This window comes from Cercospora beticola, chromosome 3, assembly GCF_033473495.1.
Source record: "Cercospora beticola chromosome 3, complete sequence".
Taxonomy (NCBI): Eukaryota; Fungi; Ascomycota; class Dothideomycetes; order Mycosphaerellales; family Mycosphaerellaceae; genus Cercospora; species Cercospora beticola.
Window position 1 is genome coordinate 381469 of NC_088937.1, and position 20874 is coordinate 402342.

The window sequence follows — 20874 nt, forward strand, 5'->3', positions numbered from 1 at the left end:
GGGCAAATAGCAGAATGAGATGGTGCAATCGAAGTTGAGAAGAAGAGAAGCGTTGGTGCACAATACCTCTTTCCGTGCAAGATGTCTTCATTGCATCTGATCTCAGCCCATGACCATACCTTCTTTGGGTATCTCAGTCCGCTCTTCCACGGCAGATGTCGCTTCTGTCGAATCGCCGGCGTCGGTCTTCGTGACAGTTCCATTCGCGTTCGCATGTCCCCTAGCGCTCATCTCCTGTTTCGATGCAGCGCCATTCGTCGAGCTCTCTGCCACGGCAGTCTTCACAATTTCGACATGGCCATCAGCCGACACCCCAGCCTTCTCCTTTTCGGCCTTCTCCGCAGCCAGTCGCGCCATCTCCTTTTTACTTAGCTGCAGGCTGCCTTTTTCCAGAGCCTCCTTGGGTAGAGGCCGCACATATGGCTGGCACACCCAAAATGGGCGCTTACATCGCCGGACAGCTGCAGTACTCGATAGCGCAGGGTCTGCGTCCTCTTCGTCTGCAATGTCTGGAGTTCCAAACTTCGCCGGGTCCTTCTCGTACTCCAGAAGTCCCTCCTTGACAGCAGCTTGAGTTAACTTCAATACATTTTCATATGCGTCGATATCGCCAGCCTTCGATCGAGCCAAAGCATCCCGAACATCGTGATGTGTACCCACCAGTGATCGCAAAATGTGAAAGCAATGTGGCTGCATAGCAGAGAGATTCGGGTTCGTGCACTTCACATGCTTCACTCCATTCTTCTTCTTTTCCTTGACGGCCTCACGCTTCTGTTTCTTTGTAGGCGCTTGTCCTTCGACATCGTCCTCGGCGCCTCTCTTGAGACCATTCGCGTTCCCATTGGTCTCAGGCTGCGAATCTGAGAGCAGAAATAGCTCCTCACGCTGAGGTGGATCCTGGTGGAGGACGTACTTGTGTATAATGTCCAGATAACGTCTCAAGATAGCGTCTGCTCTGTAGCCGCCCTTGCCATCCCGCCCTCGCCAGTATTCTCGTCCTTCTTCCCCAACTGGTGGTGCAGTACCAAAGATGCTCGGATCGTACAAATTGCCTTCAGCGCTCATCACTGCGTCTGCGCCTGTCGCATCGAGGCACTCTTCAATGTCTCCATGCTGCAGGATGTTGCCATTTGCAAAAATCACGGTCTCTTTCGGGAGCTCTTCTCGCAGATATCGAATCACAGACCAATCTGCCAGCCCTGTCTCATGCCCTTTCTGATGTCGCTGTCGTCCGTGCACTGTTATGATACTCGCGCCCGCGGAGAGAATCATCTTCGCATACTCCAATGTCTTCTCTTTCGTCTCTTGAACCCTAAATTTGGCTGTCACCGGAATATCCAAATTCTTGTGCAGATTGTTGATCAACTTGTAAATGGTGTCCCAATCCTCTTGCAGAAATGCGCCGTAGTTTCCCCTCTTTGCGATGCCCTGCGGACATCCCAGGTTCAAGTCCACAGCATCGCAATAAGGAGCCACCATCTGTGCAGCTTTCAAGAAAAGGTCTGGATCATTGGCACAGAATTGGACGAAGAGAGGTCGATCTATCTTCGGATTGCCGTCCAAGTACTTGTCCTCTTCGCCCATTGTCTTTAGGTGCTCTGCGTCTGGAGGATCGGCCATGGTGATAGGCGGCTTTAGAGGCTCAAAGTGATTCGCTCGGTATTTTGGATTATCGGAGAACAGCTTCGCATGGAACATGGGTGTGTAGCAGAGGATGCTGGATCGCAGCTCTGGTGGAAGGAAGGAGCGAGTGAGCAGTCGCCATGCGAACTCGGACTGATCGACCATGGGTGCGACGACATATTTCGGAGAGCCGATAGACTCGTAAAAGGCGCGGCCTTCAAGTTTTGCGGGAGCCATTGTGGCGGCGGAGCGGTGTGGTGTGAGTGAGGTGGAGATTGACGATCGAGAGCCGGCTCGTCGTAGGAGATGTCGAAGTTTTGCTGCTACAGACATGCAGCGCCGGTCGGTAGTATCATGATGGTGGTTGGTAGTGGTTGCTGAACAAAAGTTGTCGAGGCAAGTGACGAAGTCCGGCCGCTCGGCGGAATTGGTGCCGCTCTCATTGATGCATCATCCTTCAAACTCTCGTCAATATATTGAATCGAGTAGCTGCCTCGCCGACCCCTTCTCTTTCCTCCTTCTCTCAACTACAACATCCTCCACTACCACCTGCAATCGCCGAACAAGCCCCAAAGCTGCAAGTCTTTGGCCTACATCGCTGTGTATGGTCATTCACTTAGGCAAGAATCGTCACGTCCTTGCTTGCTATCACAGCGGACAAGCAATACCGTACCCCAAGAGAAGGCCGATCACAGCAGAAAGGGTCTCAATCGTCTAAATATACACCAAAGCATGCATGCGCCTCAATCCTTCGCATGGCAAGCGATACAAGCCTCGTCTTGGCTGCCCAGCCTGGCTGTGGTCAGTACCCAGACCCGTCCTCTCCATTGCGCTTGCATTTTTAAGGCGGTCTCACCTCCGCCAGAGCCCATGCTCAGACATGCAGCATGGCTTCTGCCTTCACTTACACTGCGGTGCCTGCCAAAGAGGAAGTACACGTGCATGAAAGTGACCTACGAGCAGCACACGAAGATGATGCGCCAAAGGCGTTGCCACCTTCTCGATGGAAGACCTGGAAGGCGGGCGTCGCTGCGTCCACAGCCTTGTGCTGCGCTGTACTCATCACCAACATAATTCTCACCGTATTCGCCTTCCAGCAATTCGCGGGCAGTATGATGGCGGGCATTGGCACAATCTTTCAAGGTTCATGCAACTCCGTAAATGCCTGGTCTACTGGTCTCCACGTTATCATCAACGTCTTGAGCTCCGCGATGCTTTCGGCGTCGAACTACACCATGCAATCATTGGCAGCTCCAACACGAGCTGAAATCGACAAAGCCCACGCGAACAACGAGTCAGTCGACATTGGCCTGCTGAGTTTGAGCAACATTATGGGCAAAGTCTCGGCATGGCGGACCTGCGCCATTTGGATACTGGCTCTTACAAGCCTCCCAATTCACCTGCTGTACAACTCTGCTATCTTCAAGACGATTGACAATAACGTCTATGGTAAGTCATCGCTTTTCAAAAGCAGTCTCCTGCAGCTTACCACATCATTAGACATCTTTCTGGCCGAGGAGAACTGGTTGAACGGCGCGCCTTTCACCGCCACTAATCTACTCTCTGATGATGGAGGTCCCGACGGAAGATTATATACCTACAACTCGAGCGGTCGATACTACCCGTGGGTGAATGAGATGATACGGGACTATGGTCCATCCTACGATTACCTACGGGAGAAACAGAAGTGGTTCAGCGAAAACTTCCGCAACGGTAGTGCGGTGCAAAGATTCGACAACGCAGATTGTATGGCAAAGTATGGACAGCACTATATCAGCGGTTATGCTGATATCCTGCTCATCACAAGTCCGTCCCCCGAGCAAGACAACAGGACATTTCTATGGTGGGGTACCATCGACCATGACAGATGGCCAAAAGGCTGGATTGATCGGCGCCGAGAAACGTCTCTGGATTGGGTCTTTCCGGGTGGAAACGAAGAATGGATTCGGGCTCATCCAGATCGATGGAGCGCAAACAATCGCATCATTGACTACTGCCTCGCCAGGATCAACGAGCCGAAATGTGAGCTGCAGTTCACGGTCCAAGTTCTGTTCGTGGCCATTGCGTGTAACGCTGCAAAGAGCGTCGTAATGCTCTTTACGTTGTTTCTGCACCGAGAGGCAATACTGGTCACCATCGGTGATGCGATTGCCAGCTTCTTGAAAACATCTACTACGACAGGGACCAAGCGCGAGGGACGCAAGATCTCGAAGAAGATACTCCGATGGAGGCATACTTCACCCTTGCATTGGTACTTCACCATCCCACTCTGCCTCGGCGGCATAATCACGGCATCAATCTACCTCCACAAAGGCCTTACTTGGACAGGCATCAATAGCTCAACCAGGCCCTCGCTGGCGACGAGTGGCTTCGGCACACTGAATCCCAGCTCTATCATCGGCGCTGGGCCTGCACAACGCGGCTTCAAAGGTCTCATTGGCTGCATCATCCTAGCCAATGTACCACAATTGATCTGCAGTATCCTTTACATGGCCTACAACGGTCTCTTCACCTCCATGCTTCTAGGAGCCGAATGGAGTAGCTATTACCTCCGATACAAGCCTCTTCGTGTATCGAGACCAACCGGGCAACAGCGATCGACGTACTACCTTCAGCTGCCTCTCCGCTACAGTATCCTCCTCCTCATCGCAAGCACAACTCTCCACTGGCTCATTTCGCAATCTTTCTTCCTCTCCCGGATCGTCGTGTACCGTGAAGGTGTCGCCATCGATCCTCCTGGTCAGGAACAAAGTCGCGTCGCGTTTTCTTGTCTTCCTATTCTTATCGTCATCATTTTAGGATCTTTGATGATTCTGGTTGCGATTGGTTTTGGGCAAAGGAAATTGAAGATGGGGTCTATGCCTTTCGTCGGGTCGGATTCGAGGAAGATTCAACAAGCATGTATCGCAATGAGAGGGGATGAAGGCTTGGAGGAAAAGCCGATTGCGTGGGGGGAGGTTGATGTGGATTTGGAGCAAGATCAGCAGGCGGTGGTGTATGTGGATGGAGCCGCGCTATCAGAGAGAAAGAAGGTCTGTGGGTTCACGAGCTTACCGGTGAGGGAGCCTGTTGGGAGTGGGAGTTGAGGTGAGCAACAAGATCACAGGGAAGGACTGCACCGATTCCACACCTTCACCCACCTTTGCCATCAAATGCTGCTGCTGCTGCTCAGACGCGCTCCTTGCAGTCTAGGCATAAGAACCTGAGTGGGTCATGCAGGTATCGGCACGGGATCTCAGGGGTACTTCATAAAGATATGGGGTGTCGCGACAGCGCGATTCATGCTTGCCTGAATACCCACACGAAAGGATGCAAAAATTGGTACCGTACGCCGGCGTCTTCCCTGCGGACGTCATGAACGATACCTGAGTGCCGAGTACCAAACCACAGACCGGCACCGGAATCGGGGATTCCAATTTGTCGGTGTCGAGACCTCAAATCTTTGGCTTAAGGCGCAGGGGCTGAACACCAAGAATTTCAAGCTGTCTCACTCGGACCATCGACAAAGCTTATGGCAAGATCTTGAATGCTTGACTCCTGAGACAAGCCTCGTGCCAGTGCTTCGTATAGACGCCACGAGCAGCATGAGGGACGATACTTTGTACGAAAATGTCCACCAAATGACCCACGGTTCACAAAGCGACCGACTGAGCGCGCGACGTCAGTCTGGACCCACTGGGAACTGACTTCAGCTGGGCTTGGGAGCAGCACTTCCAACAGAAGAGATGCCCAGGACAGTGGAATCGATATGGTTGCGCTCGACGGCCTTCCGACACTTCAATACCGGACCGACAGAACCATCACGCATAATACTCTGACCTGCGTCGCGAACGAAGGTGTTGTTACAAAAAATAGCATTTCGGTACTACCGCAAATAGTGTGCGCCACGTGGGAAGCAAGCTTCGTACCTGACGATCATGAGATTTCCGAGATCTAGTGATCGGGTGAGGCCCCGGAACACGCCGACTGACTCTGCTCTGCGAACTGCATGGCAATCGGCACTCCAGATCCGTTTGGGTCCGCGAATCCGAGCAATTGTTGTGGAGAGCTGGCTCACCAGCACCGGCCAGCCGGCGATGTCTCACCTTATCCACGATATGCTACAGCTTATGCAGGAACAGGTGCGAGTCGAGCACCGCGCTAGCTACAACGGCTCACGTTGTGACGCGCAAGCAACGTGGGCAGGCCTTGATATTTCAAAACAGCACCGAACCACGAAGCCGAGTCGGCCCTGAAGATGGCGCTATTGCTCTTTTGTCTACACGAGTTCCCACTTCATTCCCCTTTTGGAACCTCATGTCTTGAAATGGCATTCCACTATGACGAATCCGCCTCGCATGGTTTGAACTTACGGTATTTGCCATGGGGCCGACTCCACAGCCTAGTATCACCATTCATCCGCGTGCTTGCAATGAACGACGCCACTGCAAGGACGTTCGCAGGGGCCCAGTAGTGTTATCGCTGAAAGCTTGCGAAGTAGATCGTGGTCGAGACCTGGAGTCACAACTCGTCTGTGAGATATAAGAGAGCCGGTAGGCCGCAGGAGAGAAGAGCCCATCTCCATCGAGGACATCGTCACTTTCATTGAGACTGCTATCAGCTCTACTCGGGCGTCACTCTTTCACCTTCATTTTACATCGGACTTATTGTATTACTCATTTGATCGACACTTCAATCGTCCACAGACATGCAGCGAGCAGTCATCGCCTGCGCGGCGCTGGCAGCAGTTGTCTCTGCTAGCCCTGCACCAGTTCCCCAACTCGATGTTGCACAGCTTGCCGCTGCTACTCCAGCACCTTCAGGCCCGGACTCAGTAGCACAAGCAGAAGGCTCAGGCACTGCCACTCTCTACACCAGTGTAGCTGTCTCTGGAGTAGCCACAGCCCAAGCTACCGGCCAAGTCAACAAACGCGAATACCAGGATAACAGCTACACTCCCTACTACCCTGCTTTGGCGACACACTACACGACCGACCCAGCCTTGGCCGCCTCCAAGACCACTACAGCTGGCCAGCCTTGCGTCACACAGCCAGAAGCCGGTACATACTGCGGCTTCATCAATCCACTTGACCCTTGCGCTCCTCAGCCGGATGGATACGGTCCTGTGCCATCTCCAGATACTCCATCAGCGTTCCTTGCTTATACTGCCCTCCACTCAGCTGCCAATGCTGCTCCTACCACCATTGCTTCGGCAAACAACACACAATACAAGCAGGTCTTCAAGGACTTGAATGCTTCTGTCCAAGGCAGCTCGTACCTTCGGCTCTACAGCTTGAAGAGCTATGACGCTGCAAAGTGCGCTTTGATTTGCGACCAGACAGATCTTTGCACTGCTTTCGTAAGCATAGGCCTTTCATGAATTTGGATGTTTCGACTAACCAATATTCAGAATATCTTTGCTGAACGCGACCCATCTTTGAACCCTACCAACAATGATTCTACTTATGATCCTGGATATCCCACAGTATGGGGACAGGACTGCCCGTAAGCATTCTCGTCTTGACTTCGTCGAACAATGAGGGGCTAACAGATTGTAGTAACCCTCCTTCCATGACTTCTTTCCGTTGCGCTCTCTTCGGTTCAAACATTGACTCCTCGATGGCCACCAACACCGGCCAGCCGCGTGAGCAGTTCCAGATCGTCATCACTGCTAGTAATGGTGAGATCTTCGTCAACTCCTACCTTAAATCCCAGCCGTACTGACATGGCAATTTACAATCAAGGCTACGACAAGACCAATGTGACTGTCCCACCAACTTGTACAGCTCCAAGCTCCGGCGGTCCATCCTCAACTCCAAGCAGCTCTAGCAACATCCCATCTTCCACTCCAACCGGTCCTAGCGGCGGACCATCTGGCCCTGGCAACAATCCACCACCTCCACCAGGAAACGGCCCTGCTGGTCCCGGCAAAGGACCAGGCAATGGCCCACTGCCTCCAGGAAACGGACCCGCCGGTCCTGGAAAGGGCCCTGGCAACAACGGTCCTCCTCCTCCACCACCAAAGAACGGCCCATCACCACCCCCACCAAAGAACGGCCCCTCCCCACCACCAACCAACCAACCCCCACCAGGCTCAAACTGCTGGAACCCACCCGAGAACTGCCACAGCAAAGGCATCAATGCCCCCAAATACCACATGGGCGGAAAGTTCTTCCCCGGACCATTCAACCCTCAAGTCTGCAGCAACTATGCCCTTTTCCAGAATGCGATTAATGCTCAGGCGGGGAAGAGTCAGTGTCAGATGTTTAATGCGTAAGTCCCATCACTACTCCACCTACCGCCACAGGAGTTTTTTGTGTGCTGATCTAATGTGTTCTGGTAGACAATACATCCACAAAAACGGCTGGCCATTCGGAACGTACTGTTCCTTGTTCAGCACGTACTTGAATGGTGATAAATATGGTAGTATCAGTACGACTTGGAGCGGGAATGATAAGTATGAGTGCAAGCAGTCTTGGACTTACTCTTTCAATGCGGTAAGTACAACTTCGCTCTCGAGAGACTGAAGACAATGAGGACGATACACTAACATTTATGATTTTTGATGTAGCGATGGAACTGAAACATTGACTGGAATTTGACAGTAGATTGAAGGAAAGTGAAAGTTAGGAGCAAGAATGTACAACAGTCGTGTGTAGGGATGATACAGCCTCGAAATACGCTGCTATTTTTAGCGTCTTTACCAGCTTCTCCCACAATGGGATCTAGACTTTTGTACACGAAAGTTAGCGAAACTGCACTTTTGTTTCAAAGTCGTTCACGGTCTTCGACTTATCGAACATCTCACTTCCTCCCTTGGCCGCCTTCGACAGCCTCTCTCATGCTCTCCAAAGCCTGCTGATACGCCTCTCGGACTCCCTCGTCCGCTCTCGCCATCTTCACCTCCTCGACGCCAACACTTCTCACCAAAACTTCACTCCTCACAATCTCCTCCTTGAACCAGCCCGCCTGCTTATGCGTAAGCAAAGTCCATGCTTCACCACTTCTCCCCGCCCTCGCGGTACGTCCAACACGATGGACATAGTCTGTCAAGCTGCGAGGAACATCATATTGAATGACATGAGTGAACATTCTGCCCATAAAGCCATCTAAGCCACGGCCGGCGCGATCGGTGGAGATGATGAGAGCGGGATCGCTGGGTTTCAGTTTGGTGTGGCGAGGTTGGCGTTTGAGAATGGTGGTGATGTAGGGTTTCCAAGACGGAACGAGGGCCTTGAGAAGGTGGGTGAGTCGGTTGGCAGATTCGGTGCTGGATGTGAAGATGAGGACTGTGGGAGCAGAGGACTTTGAAGGCGTTGTGATCGAAGCTCCTTGTATAGACAAATCGGTCTCTTTCGGCGTTTTCTTGGTCCGCGTTTCTGTAGGCTCATCACCTGAAGAGGAGTCGCTATCGGAGTCTGACTCCAACGTGCTGTCTGAGGCGCTAGAGCTGACCGACGAGATATCATCGGTGTCATCGCTGTCAGAATCAGAGGAAGCATCATCAGGGTCGACGGCGTCAGTGGCCTTGTTCTTTGCTTGCCCAAGGTTAGTTGGGATGTCCTTCAATATCCTTGACTTGAGCAGCTCGATAGCAACCAGCGGCTTCTCGCTACCGTCTCCAACGGGCACAACGAATTCTCCAAGATTTTGCGGCAGCTCGAGTTGCTCTCCAGTAATTTGCACGTCTCCGCTAGCATTCGCTCGTTTCGGGTATGCCTCCGCACCAGAGTCGGCTTGTGTTTCCGCTGCACGCTCGATGACTAACTTGGGGAATCGAAGCTGGAATGCATACTCCACTTTGACATCGGAAGGTATCGTTGCGGACAGAACAACTTTTCGTAGTCTCGGTGGCCGAGCAGCTAGAGGCTCCTTCCCTGAGTAATCTCTGAAGACGTGCAGCTCCCGACTAGTCTCGCGGTTGAGCAGTTCGAGGAAACTGCGGTGCTGGTTGTCAAGCATGCGATCAGCTTCATCGAGTACAAGCCATGTCAAATGCTCCAATGTGAAGCCCTGCGTTTCCTCCAAATGGTCTTGCAGACGTTGCGGCGTAGTCACAAATATGTTGACGAGAGACTCGTGCGTCGGCACAAAACCTTTCGGCCATGAAGGCTCCAGCATAGTCTCGATAAGGTGCTCGGTCCTTGGATCTGGTTGACTTGCCTCAAGCCATGCAGCATACTCCGGAGACCTTTCATCGTCTGGACAATTCTGGGGCTGACCAAGATCCGCGATGGCCATGTATCGATCGTACTCAGCCGAATCGTAGTATTTGCCTTGCTTCACCAGCTTCCTTTGTTCCTCGCGCAGACTGTGCTTGCTATTCGATTGTCCCACTTTGATCTTGCTGCCTTTGCCTAAGGACTCGGCGACTGCAGCAACTTGGGTCACCAATTCTTGGGTCGGCACAACAATTACGGCGCTCAATTTACCTTGCTGAGCAGGAACAGAAGTAGCGCGACGGAGAGCTTCGGTAATCGGAAGAAGGTAGGAAACCGTCTTACCACTCCCCGTAGGTGCACTTACGACAACATCAGGCAAAACCTTCTCTGAGCCTGGCAGATATACTGCACCCGGAACACCAGGAGGCATGAGTAGCGGGACTAATGCTTGTTGTATTGGCAGTGCGCCCTCGAAGGTGAGCTTCGTTAAGCGGTCACAGGTAAGCGGGTCAAGTTTGAGCTCTGCCCATGGCTTCTTGCCCACTCTCGAATCCACAAGTGTAGGTTTCCTTAACCAATCAGGCTGCTCAGACTCCTTGTCCGACACGAAGTCATCCGGCGCAGCATCAGGTATCTCAAGCCGATCCACAGTGGCCAGCTCAGGCTTATTAGAAGCCTTCTCTGGCTCTTCAGGCACTGGCGATCGCTTTGCTGATTTCTTGAATTTCCCCAGCACAGTGTCATGCTTCTTTGAACGGCGATCTTCGTCTTTATCAGGCGATTCTCCATCCTGCACGGTCTCGAGACCTCCAGCAATGACAGCCTCTAGCTTGTGTCGTCTCTTCTGTGTCGGTTGAGGGACGCTTTCAGCTGAAGGATCTTGAGCATCCGAATTTTTTGCTGGCTCACTCTGTTCTGTCTGCGCAGGTACATCTTTCGGAACATCTACACTGACCTCCAATTCTGCTGCTCCAGCCACCTCCTTTGTATCCACAGGAGCATGCTCATGTTGCGACTCCTGCTCTTTCGGCGCATCAATCTTTCCGGCCACCCGTATTCCTGCTTTCCGTGCCTGGGCTTCCAATTTGTGTCGCTTCTTCTTGTTTGTGACGTGCGAGAAGTCACCTCGCGCTTCTGCTGCAGCGCGTGTAGCCTTTATTTCTTCCTCTGTCGGCTGTGGCACAGGTTTTGAGGGAGATCCTTTGCCCTTCGCTGGCTCTAGCTTTTGTGGCTCAGGCTGCTTCGCGGTCTCGACATGCTGTATCGTCGCTGGGTCTATCCCCTTCTTCCGCAGCTTTTTCGCCTTGCGCTCTGCTACCTCTTCTTCAGACCTTTCTCGCTTGCGCTTCTTCTCACTTTCGAATTCGGGAATCGGCTTTGATGTCGTCGGCGGAGGTGTAGGGAGCGAGGGTGCCGCTTGAGCAGCCGAAGTGGTCTTTGGCGGTATGTACCGCTTATACAATCCGTTCATTTTTATGCTCAAACAGAAGTAGCTGGAGACCGAGAGCGAAGAAGTTGCGCTCAGAAAAGGCTGTACGGGATACCGTAGGATAAATCGCGTCCGAACGGGAGCAAGCGAACGAACCTTAATGCAACAGAACCACTAAGTTACCACCACCACGCCTCCCTTTCTCTGTCAATGTCAAGTACTCAACCTGCCATCGGAGCTTACCCTTTCTACCAGGTCGCCGCGACGTACTCTACTGGCTCTGACGATGAAACCCCAAGCGCTCCATTCATATCGACACAGCGACAGCGAAGGCCCCCATCCCCACTGATCGCGTCTTTGTCGGACGCATTGCCGCCAAGATGCCGTACAATATTGCGTGAGTGCTACCGCGACAAACAAATCTGGTATCGGCTGACAACGGGACAGTATGGTCTCGGACTTCTTCTTCCCACAACCAGGAGGAGTCGAAAGCCATATTTACCAACTTTCAAGCGTATACTTGGTGACCGCTCACTTTCTTCCGCTGCCACAACTAACCGTGATCAGAAACTGATCGATCGTGGGCACAATGTCATTATCATCACCCACGCTTACGACTCTCCAAAGCGCTCAGGCGTACGCTACTTGACGAATCGACTCAAGGTCTACCATCTACCGCATTGGGTTGTCTACCGGTCCACAACATTTCCGACAGTCTTCTCGTCATTTCCAATCCTACGCCAGATCTTCATTCGGGAGCAGATACAAATCGTACATGGCCATGCTTCTCTCAGCAACCTGTGCCATGAGGCGATACTTCATGCTCGCACTATGGGAATGCACACCGTCTTCACAGATCATAGTTTGTTCGGATTCAGCGATGCCGGCAGCATCATGGCCAACAAACTGCTCAAATTCAGCTTGAGTGACGTGGGTCATGTCATCTGCGTCAGTCACACCTGCAAAGAGAACACCACACTCCGGGCGTCTCTAAACCCTCTTGCGGTATCGGTAATACCAAACGCTGTTGTTCCCCACGATTTTCGACCCTACTCGCCTTCTGAGGCCGAAAACTTCAAGCATCGCAGCAAGAAAGACGTATATCTTCCTCATCCCCCTGATCCAAGCAAGCTTGTTGGCCCAGGCGACCCCATCACGATTGTTGTGGTATCGCGGCTGTTCTACAATAAGGGCACAGATCTGCTCATCTCCGCAATACCTCTGCTGCTCCGGTTGCACCCAAATTTGCGCTTCTTGATTGCTGGAAGTGGGCCAAAGGCAATCGATCTGGAACAGACTCTGGACTCTCTACCGCAACAGCTTGTCTACACACCATCCGGCCAAGCTCGCGTCATGCTATTGGGTAGCATCCGCCATGAGGAGGTTCGCGACATCATGGTGCGGGGTCATATGTTCCTCAGCACCTCATTGACTGAGGCATTCGGCACAGTGCTCGTTGAAGCAGCTTCTTGCGGCCTGATGGTAGTCGCGACTCGAGTCGGTGGTGTCCCGGAAGTCCTTCCCTCGAACATGACTGTCTTTGTCCTTCCGGAAGTAGAAGATGTGGTACGCGGAGTCACAGATGCAGTAGGCATCCTCACTTCGAAATCTGTGAGGCGCGACAAATTCCACGACTTGGTCAAAAATATGTACAGCTGGAGCGACATCGCACGTCGAACAGAGCGAGTATACGATCTCATCACAGGCACGCCATCCGCACCAGATAACGAAGGCTACTATGATGAGGAGTTCAAGCATTATGGGCTCCCCGCTCAGCATAATATCTCGTTTGCTCTCATGGACAGGCTGAAGAGGTACTACGGCTGCGGAGTCTGGGCTGGGAAGCTTTTTGTCCTGGTCGCTATTGTCGACTATCTCATCTTCTGCTTCTTGGAGATCATGTATCCGCGCGAGAAGATCGACGTCTGCAAACCATGGCCAAAAGTCGTCAAGCAAAGTTTCGAGGAAGAGCAGCATGGAGTTGGGAGGTATGGTAGCACGAAGCAGAAGAAGAGATGGAAGGACCCTCTGAGAGATGGTGGCTGACGAACGTTAGAACTGGAATGTGACAGTCTCGAGCTCAACAAAGAACCTCCTTCCCGGACATTTGCAAGCTTGGCGGCACGCATGATGCCGAAGGGCAGAGACAGAATCCGTCTCTGGTTGTCTCGCGCTCGGCGAAGAGAGTGCTCCTCAAGTATTTCCTGGCTACATGGCTCACATTATGCCAGGAAATGCAGACGATCGCTGTCTATGGCGCTTCGTTGCCAGTGGAAAGCCTGGCCACTGGATATCTGCAAGCTCTCTGCGATCATGGCGGGCTCGCAGTGGGGAAGTTACACCAACCTTCCCCTCAGCCGAACGTGATCACTCCTAGTCCATCTCCAGCATTCGACAAACTTGGGTGCTGACCGGCCAGTTTCATTCCATCGACCGGACCCAGCAGGAACGCTCCAAATATACACCTATCACCACAAATTATGCGAATGTGCAAGCACCGGAATGAACGGCAATATTGCATACGAAAGACAAAACGATCGTCCTCGATTCAGCGGCTGGGTCAGTATGTGCCCGGCTGCCGCCCTGCTATGGAGGGTTAGGCTACAACACTGAAGCAAGCACCATAGTCGGACAACCGCCTTCACTCGCCATTATGACAGTCACCAGCGCGGATGATTGGTCATGTGACGAGTGTATGCACGGTACTTCACTCGAGGCCACTGGTTAAGGTTCACTGCGGTACCGTGCCATGCTATCTTTTTTTTTCACGCGCTGTGTACTTCACAACAGTTCTGAACCCTCCCCTGGTCTCCCACTATCGCCCACTGAGATATTGCACTTGCAGCTGCGGCGCTCATCATCAGCGTCAGCATATTACCTGCTCCCATCAACAACATGACGGACGCAATGGAGGTCAAGTCCCAAGACTATGAGCGTCTTATTGCTCGGGTCCACGCTCTCCCACGGGAACTGATGTACACCATTCTCGAATACAAGCTCATGTCAACTCTGGAAGACGAGCAACTCCCGGTCAACAACGACATCGTCTCGATCAACTTCCATTACAAGCCACCATGGCAGCTATCTTTCAGTCCTGTCAGCCGTCGTGCAGTATCCGCCTTCTACTACGGGAGTTTCACCTTCCACACGAGTCTTCTCCCAGGACTCTCGGAGCAGCTTACGAGAAAGTGGCTCGCGAGCCTGTCATCGAAGAATCGCAAAGCAGTCACCGCCCTGAAACTGGTCCATCGCGATAAGTTGAGAGTTTTCAACTCGCCGCCCAACGGATACTCCTTGGCTCGGTTTAAAGCTAACACCAACGAACTTCGTCAGTTCGCGCGCAGCTGGTTCGTGGACGCTGGCTTTTCTGAAGTCAACATTGATGCTGTACAGTGGGAAGTGCAGTTCCATGAAGTGACCCATGTGAGGTGCTACAAAGTGTGGATGACACACGAAGAGCTAGACAGGATGCATGATGAGGTATGTTGCGTCTTCTATGTTGCCGGATCATTGACGTGAAAAGCTGACGAAGTTGTCCAAATAGATCAAGAACTCGGACAAATCAATCGCGGATAAATTCAAGTCGCTTCGTCGTCGGATCGGTATCGATGTGGTCAAGGAGAAGTGGCTATGATTTCTACAGCTTCTCATTTGCTTTGCGACCATTGCATAAGGGGGAACAAGAACAGACATGCGACCCAAATTCCAGTAAAGGCGATTTACTGTAGAAGAGCCAAGACCTCCTGTGGAGCTTAAGCTTCGTACCGAAATGCGTGGACATGACGACGAGATATACATGTAGCCTACGTCGCGTCGACGTAATAACTGTACATCATGTAGATGTGTACATATTCAACGGCGTTCAAGCACGCGACTCTGTCTCATTGACCTACTACTCATCTCTGTAATACAATCTTCCAAGCACTTCCACTCGACTGTCCAAACCAACTCAACATCCCCATCTCCCTCGAATCAACCACAATGCCAAATCCCAACACTGGAGAAGTCAATCCACGTCTCGAGCCAACAGGTCCAGGTCCCGTGGACGACAGTAAATCTCTCCTCCCTCCCATCCCACCTCCCCACATGCCCTCCATCGTCCTTCACATTTCGCTAACCTTCAGTTGCAGATGGCCCAGATCGCCTCACGTCTACCACAGCTCAAAAGATCCCAGCAGGAGATGTAGGAAGCAATAAAGAGACCGAAGGTGGAAGCGAGAACCAGGAACAAACGAGAAAGACGAGGAGTGCAAAGAATAATGATGAAGGGCAGGATACGGCTGCGAAGAAGTAGAAGATCTTTGTTGGTGGAGGTGAGAGGAGGTGTAGATATTTGTAGTATGATCGAAGCAATTCGATAATCGATATTCCTCGTCTTGTGCTGATTCTGTGGTTGCGGCTGTGCTGATTGTTCCGATGGACATTGAGACATGCCACATGATTGCCTCGGTCGTCGAGGCGTAGCTCATCGCAGCTCGTTCGAAGGTAAATCTTCATTATGAAGCATTTGTTCTGAGCTCCGTTGTTGCAAAACTGGCCGACTTGTCGTTTCTATACCCTTCGTGGGCGAACATAATGCCTGAATGGGACATATGCTCTGCGCCCTAAGCGTTCCAGCTTGGGCGTTGGGCTTCACTTCTCGCTCATGGGAGTCTCGTCTGCTTTCTATCGAAGGCCGACTTCGCTCACGCCGTAGCCTCCCACGCCGCTCTTAGATTGATGAATCCAGGCACAAATCCCGTCAACCCAATCATCGTCTCATTCATCGGACTCTCCTCACACCCATCATACCACCCCCAGTGCACCGCATTCGGGAACCAACCCAAATTCGAATACAACTGCAACCACCACTTCTCCTCCAACTCCTGACTCTTCACCCCCACCACACCCTCCTTCTCCACCTGTTGTGCCCCAAACTCCTCATTCCACCTCAACTGCCTCACCCTCGCCAACCTCACAAACTCCAACAACACATCCGCAAACCAAAACTGCGAACTCACTGTCCACCACCCAGTCTCCCTCTTCGCAAACCGCTCCGACCTCAACACTCCCTTCTTCACCAAATACGCCGCATTCTCATAAAACTGATACCCCGTCTGCGCCAAAATCTTCGCCCAAACAATACTCTTCAAGACGGGGTCCCGGCTCGGCCGCAAATAATTTTCCCTCGCTGCGGCGTAAATATCGACTAACCCGCGTAATCGCCAAAATGTTCGGACTTCATCGATTGCGTCTCCGAGGCTCTTGACTGCGACGCAAGTTTCTGTGAGCTGGAGGTGTGGAGGCTCGATTGTTGCGACGAAGGCTTCCCCCGGGAGGAGAGATTTTGAGGCATTTTGTGCGATGGTTTCGGCGAGGTTTTCGTACTTGCGACTCAGTATGCGGAGGAGTTGGGCGTGGGTGAAGGCGAGGGTGTAGAAGGCTGTGCAAAGGAGAGCGTCGCGGCCGGAGGCGGTGGAGAGGAGGCGGGAGAGGTGGGTGAGGAAGGTGTCGGTTCGATGGGGGAGGCGGTGGAGAAGCAGGTGTTTGAGTTGGGCTATTGAGGTGGACATTTTGGGTGGTATTCGAGGCGAGGGTAGAGGGGCGATATGGAGCTTTGGCGGTGGTGAGGAAGCTCAAGAGAGCTCCGGCAGGGATCTGCAGGTTGGAGAACTGTGAGGCTATACTGCACCCACTATAGGTCGATGATTGTTCAACATGAAAGAGCTACACTTGAGAAAGAAAATAATGTGTAGCTGTATTGTTAGCCGACATGTGAAAGTGGGCCGCGTCTGTGTTTTGAACCTCGGCACGTCTTGCCTTGACGATATTCTTCGAACATCACCTGCTCCCTGTGCTGACCACCGAACAACAACTTCGGCCAGCTCATATCAGCGGGCTTTAGCATCTCTGCCACATCCTCCGTGCCACCTCTCGTTGCTTCTCAGAATAAAGTTTGCGGCCATGAGGAACGCCTGATCAAGTCATCCATCACATTGTCCAACAAAGCAGCCGAGAATGGAGGTACGCATTCATTGAAGACGCGGCAGACTCGTCTTCCAACAATCGGGGCAAATGGAGCTACGAAGTTGAGAGCATCATAAGCTCGGGCGTTACCAGGCTTGTGGAAACCACCGATTGTGAAGAGCTGAAGTAAAAACGGTCCAAGCTGTCTCTTCACAATAGAGTTTATGAATGTCACGGAACTAATTGTACACTTTGTCACATGCATACGGGGACGGATCGCAGGGAATATGTCGTTTTCTGAGCATTTGCTTCTTTTGTAGCAGACGATCTAGAGCACTCTTACCCTGATCGCCAGACTTCGGTTGGTGGAAGAACAGCCCTGAGTGACCTCGATATGGAGCCTAAGTGACTAACAACTTCTTTAGTCAGTCTCGAGCTTATATCCCTGTATTCCACAGATGCATGCTTGGAACTGTATTTCTTCCTGGCTTCGTCCGGGATCCAGTTCCGTTCCGTTTCAGGAAAAAGCACCTAGATTGCCAGCATAAGATTTATGCCTCCTTGGCTATTGTTGTTGGTAAGCAACACATTTCGAACGTGAGCTTGCATACCACGCTACCGAGCTCACTGACGAGAGGATATACTCTCAAGATCATCGACATTCACGGCAGAAGCGCAGTCAGGCCATCGATCGATGCCAGTCTTAGGCTTCGCGACACCGAAATATTCTGAAAACTGGACAGCCATCTTGCCCTTGCCGTCGCGCATCCTACAATGCCGGTCCTTGCGGCAGTAGGCATTGTAAGCATCTTGACATGACTCGTACTGTAAGGCCCTCGCAATCGTGGAACCTGGCTCACCGGCATAGCTCGCGTCCAACATAGGGTCAAAGCTACGCGGCATGCAAGTTCCAGAGCAGATTTTTGCCGTTTTTCACGAGTGTTTGGCCTGAACACCTTAGACTCCGGACGCTTTTGTTCAAAAAGTCAGAATCAAGCACAAAGGCAATGACTGGTTCTGTGGATATATTGCAACTTCACTTCACCGCAGCTCTGAGATTCAATATTCACCCACTGAACTGGACTTGCCTGCACTTTACCCATGGCTATCAGTACAGCAGCCCTCATAAGCTTCTCGCTCCTCATGACAAGCGCGACAGCACATCCTAACTCCTCGCCAACAGACCTCCCTTGCCTCACAAACGAAGAAACACAATCCATCGCCTCCAGATTCGTCACCCTCTTCACCACAGACCCAACAACAGGCAAAATCTTCAACGGCGAAGACTTCGTCCTCACCCTCGTAACGTCCGGCTTTCAATGGTACGCCGCGGACTCCTATGTCTGTAGCACTCCAGGCAAAAATGATTGTCACCTCGTCGGACCCGATCAGCCATTCCTGGACAGCAGAGACCGACTAATACAGTCGCTCAAAGGAACAAACGAATCGGATGCCAAAACACCTTACACAAATTACCAAACAAGCGTTCTACATGCTTTTGCTAGCTGTGATGAGATCGCTATTAGATTCCATGGGACTGGAAAGGCTAATGCCCAGGCAGCAGCTGTGTAAGTATTGGTAATTTCTTTTGTATCTTCATCAGCAATGCTGACTTTGGCTCAACATGACTGTTCTGCAAGACACACCTATCAAATGGCAAGGGACTATCTTGTTGCAGGTAGATTTGGAAACGAAACAAGTGGAGAAATCGGAGGCTTCGGAGGATACTTTGACAGTCCTGTCGCAACTCGGTGTCAAGAATCTTACCGAATATCTCTTTCAGTTGTAGCTTACTTTGATGACTAGGGCTGGCAATGATATGGTGCGATGTTTGTGACAGGCCACAACCGATGAGGGTACTTTCAGCAATTCATTATCGGTACAAGTCACATCGTATCTCATCGATGGTGTCTCTCTGCTAAAGCTACAAGCAAGGTCAGAAAGCTAGGTACGCAAGTATGCTGACTATTTACTTCCTTGGTCTAGTTCATCTCATTCTCCAACAGCATATCGATCATCACTCTTCGCGCTTGGTGTTCTCTGCAGCCTCCGGTGGAGTCCCAAGTTCTTCCAAGAAAGTAAGGCTCTGCTTCACGCTTGGTGTTTTCGGCGGCCTCAGGTGGCGTCCAAGTCCTGCCCAAGAAGTAAGGCTCCGCTTCGCGCTTGGTATTTTCTGCAGCCTCCGGCGGAGTCCAGGTCCTGCCGAGGAAGTATGGCTCAGCTTCACGCTTTGTGTTCTCAGCAGCCTCAGGTGGAGTCCAAGTCCTGCCTAAGAATTACGGCTGCGCCTCACGTCTGGTGTTCTCGGCGGCCTCTGGAGGCGTCCAAGTTCTTCCCAGGAAGTATGGATCACGCTTGGTGTTCTCTGCAGCCTCTGGAGGCGTCCAGGTTCTGCCCAAGAAGTAAGGCTCTGCCTCACGCTTGGCAGCGACGGGCGCCTCTGGAGAGCGGATCAGTCTTATGTAATGCATTCAATAGGATGCGACCTTGATCTCACCTTCGATTGGAAGAGCACTGGCAACAGCCATGAGCCCCGAAAGAGCTACGACACCAGAGAAGTGCATGGTGCAAGTGGTACAACAAACTACCTGTGACGATGAGATATGCTGTGGCTGAGAAACTCCAGAGCCTTTTATATTCGCAGCAGGTAAATGCCTCGGTCGATACGGCTAACGTGACCATGCCGCTTTGCTTGATCGAGCACGGGATCGCACGTCAGACATGATAGACTCTAGTGTTTCGATCGCGCGGTAGCGAACACAAGTCACTCATAGCTCCAGCACATGAGACCACGGCCCCTGCCTGCCCCAAAACTGCCCGGCTATGATGGTCATTGTCTCCTCCCTGTGATTCCAGATGGACAGATTGGAACGAGATGGTTGATCACATGAGTGGTCATGAGCGGACACGGACTCCTGCGGGAGGTTCATTGATGTAGCTCATTAAGAGCTATTGCGGAACTTCGCCTCACCACGGCCAGAGCACAAGATGGAATCATAAGCGAGTGAATAGTCATCAAATTTGAACGTAGTGACATTCGATGTCTAGTATGCGAACACGAGCATGGTATGGTGCTGGCTGTTAGTTTCAGCTACCGCTTCGTTTCGACTGTCACGAGGAGCGTTCAACGTGCTGCATCTAGTGATTTTATTCCCAACAGCATGCAATAGCAAGGGCCTAGACCACGAAGAAGTGATCCGGGCCCGAGGCAAGGCTTACGATGCTAGTACCGATGGGGCAATTCTATGTTGAGTGATCGAGATAAGCATCTACTCCACGGCAGCCTCACGTGGCCCTTTAGTCTATCATTCGCCGCCGTGGGACAATTTTGCAAATATTGTTAGGACAAAGTGGGTTTGATGATGACCTTTTACATACTCTGGCAATTTCGCATAGTCGAACTGTCATCTAAAAGTGCGACTCTCGATTGTGGTTGATGAATACACGATCCGAGGCACTATCTTGTGCAAAACAAGCTCTGCCAAGGTGCCGTGCAGGCGTTGTTTAAGCGTTGTTTAGGCTTGTGTGGGCGTTTGCCGCTTCAAGGACTAATGGGTTTAGTTGGGAGACTAGAATTCAGCTTCGATGTGCTAGTCTCAGTGACCCAGGAACCTGCTATCTGGTACCGTGCGGAGAAATTATGGCACCACCCCACGGATTGCTTAACACGTTCCAGTGACTTCGCATGTCGACCGAAGAGCCTTATCAAATGCCGCACGGAGTGGGACAATAGAA

At 51.9% G+C, this 20874-nt stretch overlaps 9 protein-coding genes across 9 annotated transcripts; 5 read left to right on the forward strand and 4 right to left on the reverse strand.

The window, feature by feature from the left end:
• Positions 1-102: 102 nt before the first annotated feature.
• Positions 103-1860, reverse strand: RHO25_004117 (uncharacterized protein; the record flags this gene model as incomplete). Its single annotated transcript, XM_023595040.2, has 1 exon — positions 103-1860. One exon carries the CDS (start codon positions 1858-1860, stop codon positions 103-105), a length of 1758 nt encoding a protein of 585 aa, XP_023456641.2.
• Positions 1861-2510: 650 nt separating this feature from the next.
• Positions 2511-4709, forward strand: RHO25_004118 (uncharacterized protein; the record flags this gene model as incomplete). Its single annotated transcript, XM_023595041.2, has 2 exons — positions 2511-3072; positions 3124-4709. 2 exons carry the CDS (start codon positions 2511-2513, stop codon positions 4707-4709), a joined length of 2148 nt encoding a protein of 715 aa, XP_023456638.1.
• Positions 4710-6310: 1601 nt separating this feature from the next.
• Positions 6311-8185, forward strand: RHO25_004119 (uncharacterized protein; the record flags this gene model as incomplete). The annotated part of the gene is made up of 6 exons (XM_023595042.2): positions 6311-6961; positions 7013-7107; positions 7161-7282; positions 7347-7875; positions 7946-8099; positions 8174-8185. 6 exons carry the CDS (start codon positions 6311-6313, stop codon positions 8183-8185), a joined length of 1563 nt encoding a protein of 520 aa, XP_023456639.1.
• A 221-nt stretch (positions 8186-8406) lies between these two features.
• On the reverse strand, positions 8407-11235 carry RHO25_004120 (uncharacterized protein; the record flags this gene model as incomplete). The annotated part of the gene is made up of 1 exon (XM_023595043.2): positions 8407-11235. The coding sequence occupies one exon, from the start codon at positions 11233-11235 to the stop codon at positions 8407-8409; it is 2829 nt and encodes a 942-aa protein (XP_023456642.1).
• Positions 11236-11573: 338 nt separating this feature from the next.
• On the forward strand, positions 11574-13239 carry RHO25_004121 (uncharacterized protein; the record flags this gene model as incomplete). Its single annotated transcript, XM_023595044.2, has 3 exons — positions 11574-11590; positions 11641-11707; positions 11761-13239. The coding sequence occupies 3 exons, from the start codon at positions 11574-11576 to the stop codon at positions 13237-13239; spliced, it is 1563 nt and encodes a 520-aa protein (XP_023456643.1).
• Positions 13240-14088: 849 nt separating this feature from the next.
• On the forward strand, positions 14089-14827 carry RHO25_004122 (uncharacterized protein; the record flags this gene model as incomplete). The annotated part of the gene is made up of 2 exons (XM_023595045.1): positions 14089-14673; positions 14738-14827. 2 exons carry the CDS (start codon positions 14089-14091, stop codon positions 14825-14827), a joined length of 675 nt encoding a protein of 224 aa, XP_023457427.1.
• Positions 14828-15174: 347 nt separating this feature from the next.
• RHO25_004123 (uncharacterized protein) lies at positions 15175-15487 on the forward strand (the record flags this gene model as incomplete). The annotated part of the gene is made up of 2 exons (XM_065602526.1): positions 15175-15244; positions 15324-15487. The coding sequence occupies 2 exons, from the start codon at positions 15175-15177 to the stop codon at positions 15485-15487; spliced, it is 234 nt and encodes a 77-aa protein (XP_065458598.1).
• Positions 15488-15878: 391 nt separating this feature from the next.
• RHO25_004124 (uncharacterized protein) lies at positions 15879-16745 on the reverse strand (the record flags this gene model as incomplete). Its single annotated transcript, XM_023595046.2, has 1 exon — positions 15879-16745. The coding sequence occupies one exon, from the start codon at positions 16743-16745 to the stop codon at positions 15879-15881; it is 867 nt and encodes a 288-aa protein (XP_023457426.1).
• Positions 16746-19121: 2376 nt separating this feature from the next.
• Positions 19122-19703, reverse strand: RHO25_004125 (uncharacterized protein; the record flags this gene model as incomplete). The annotated part of the gene is made up of 3 exons (XM_023595047.1): positions 19122-19338; positions 19420-19579; positions 19637-19703. The coding sequence occupies 3 exons, from the start codon at positions 19701-19703 to the stop codon at positions 19122-19124; spliced, it is 444 nt and encodes a 147-aa protein (XP_023457429.1).
• Positions 19704-20874: the final 1171 nt, after the last annotated feature.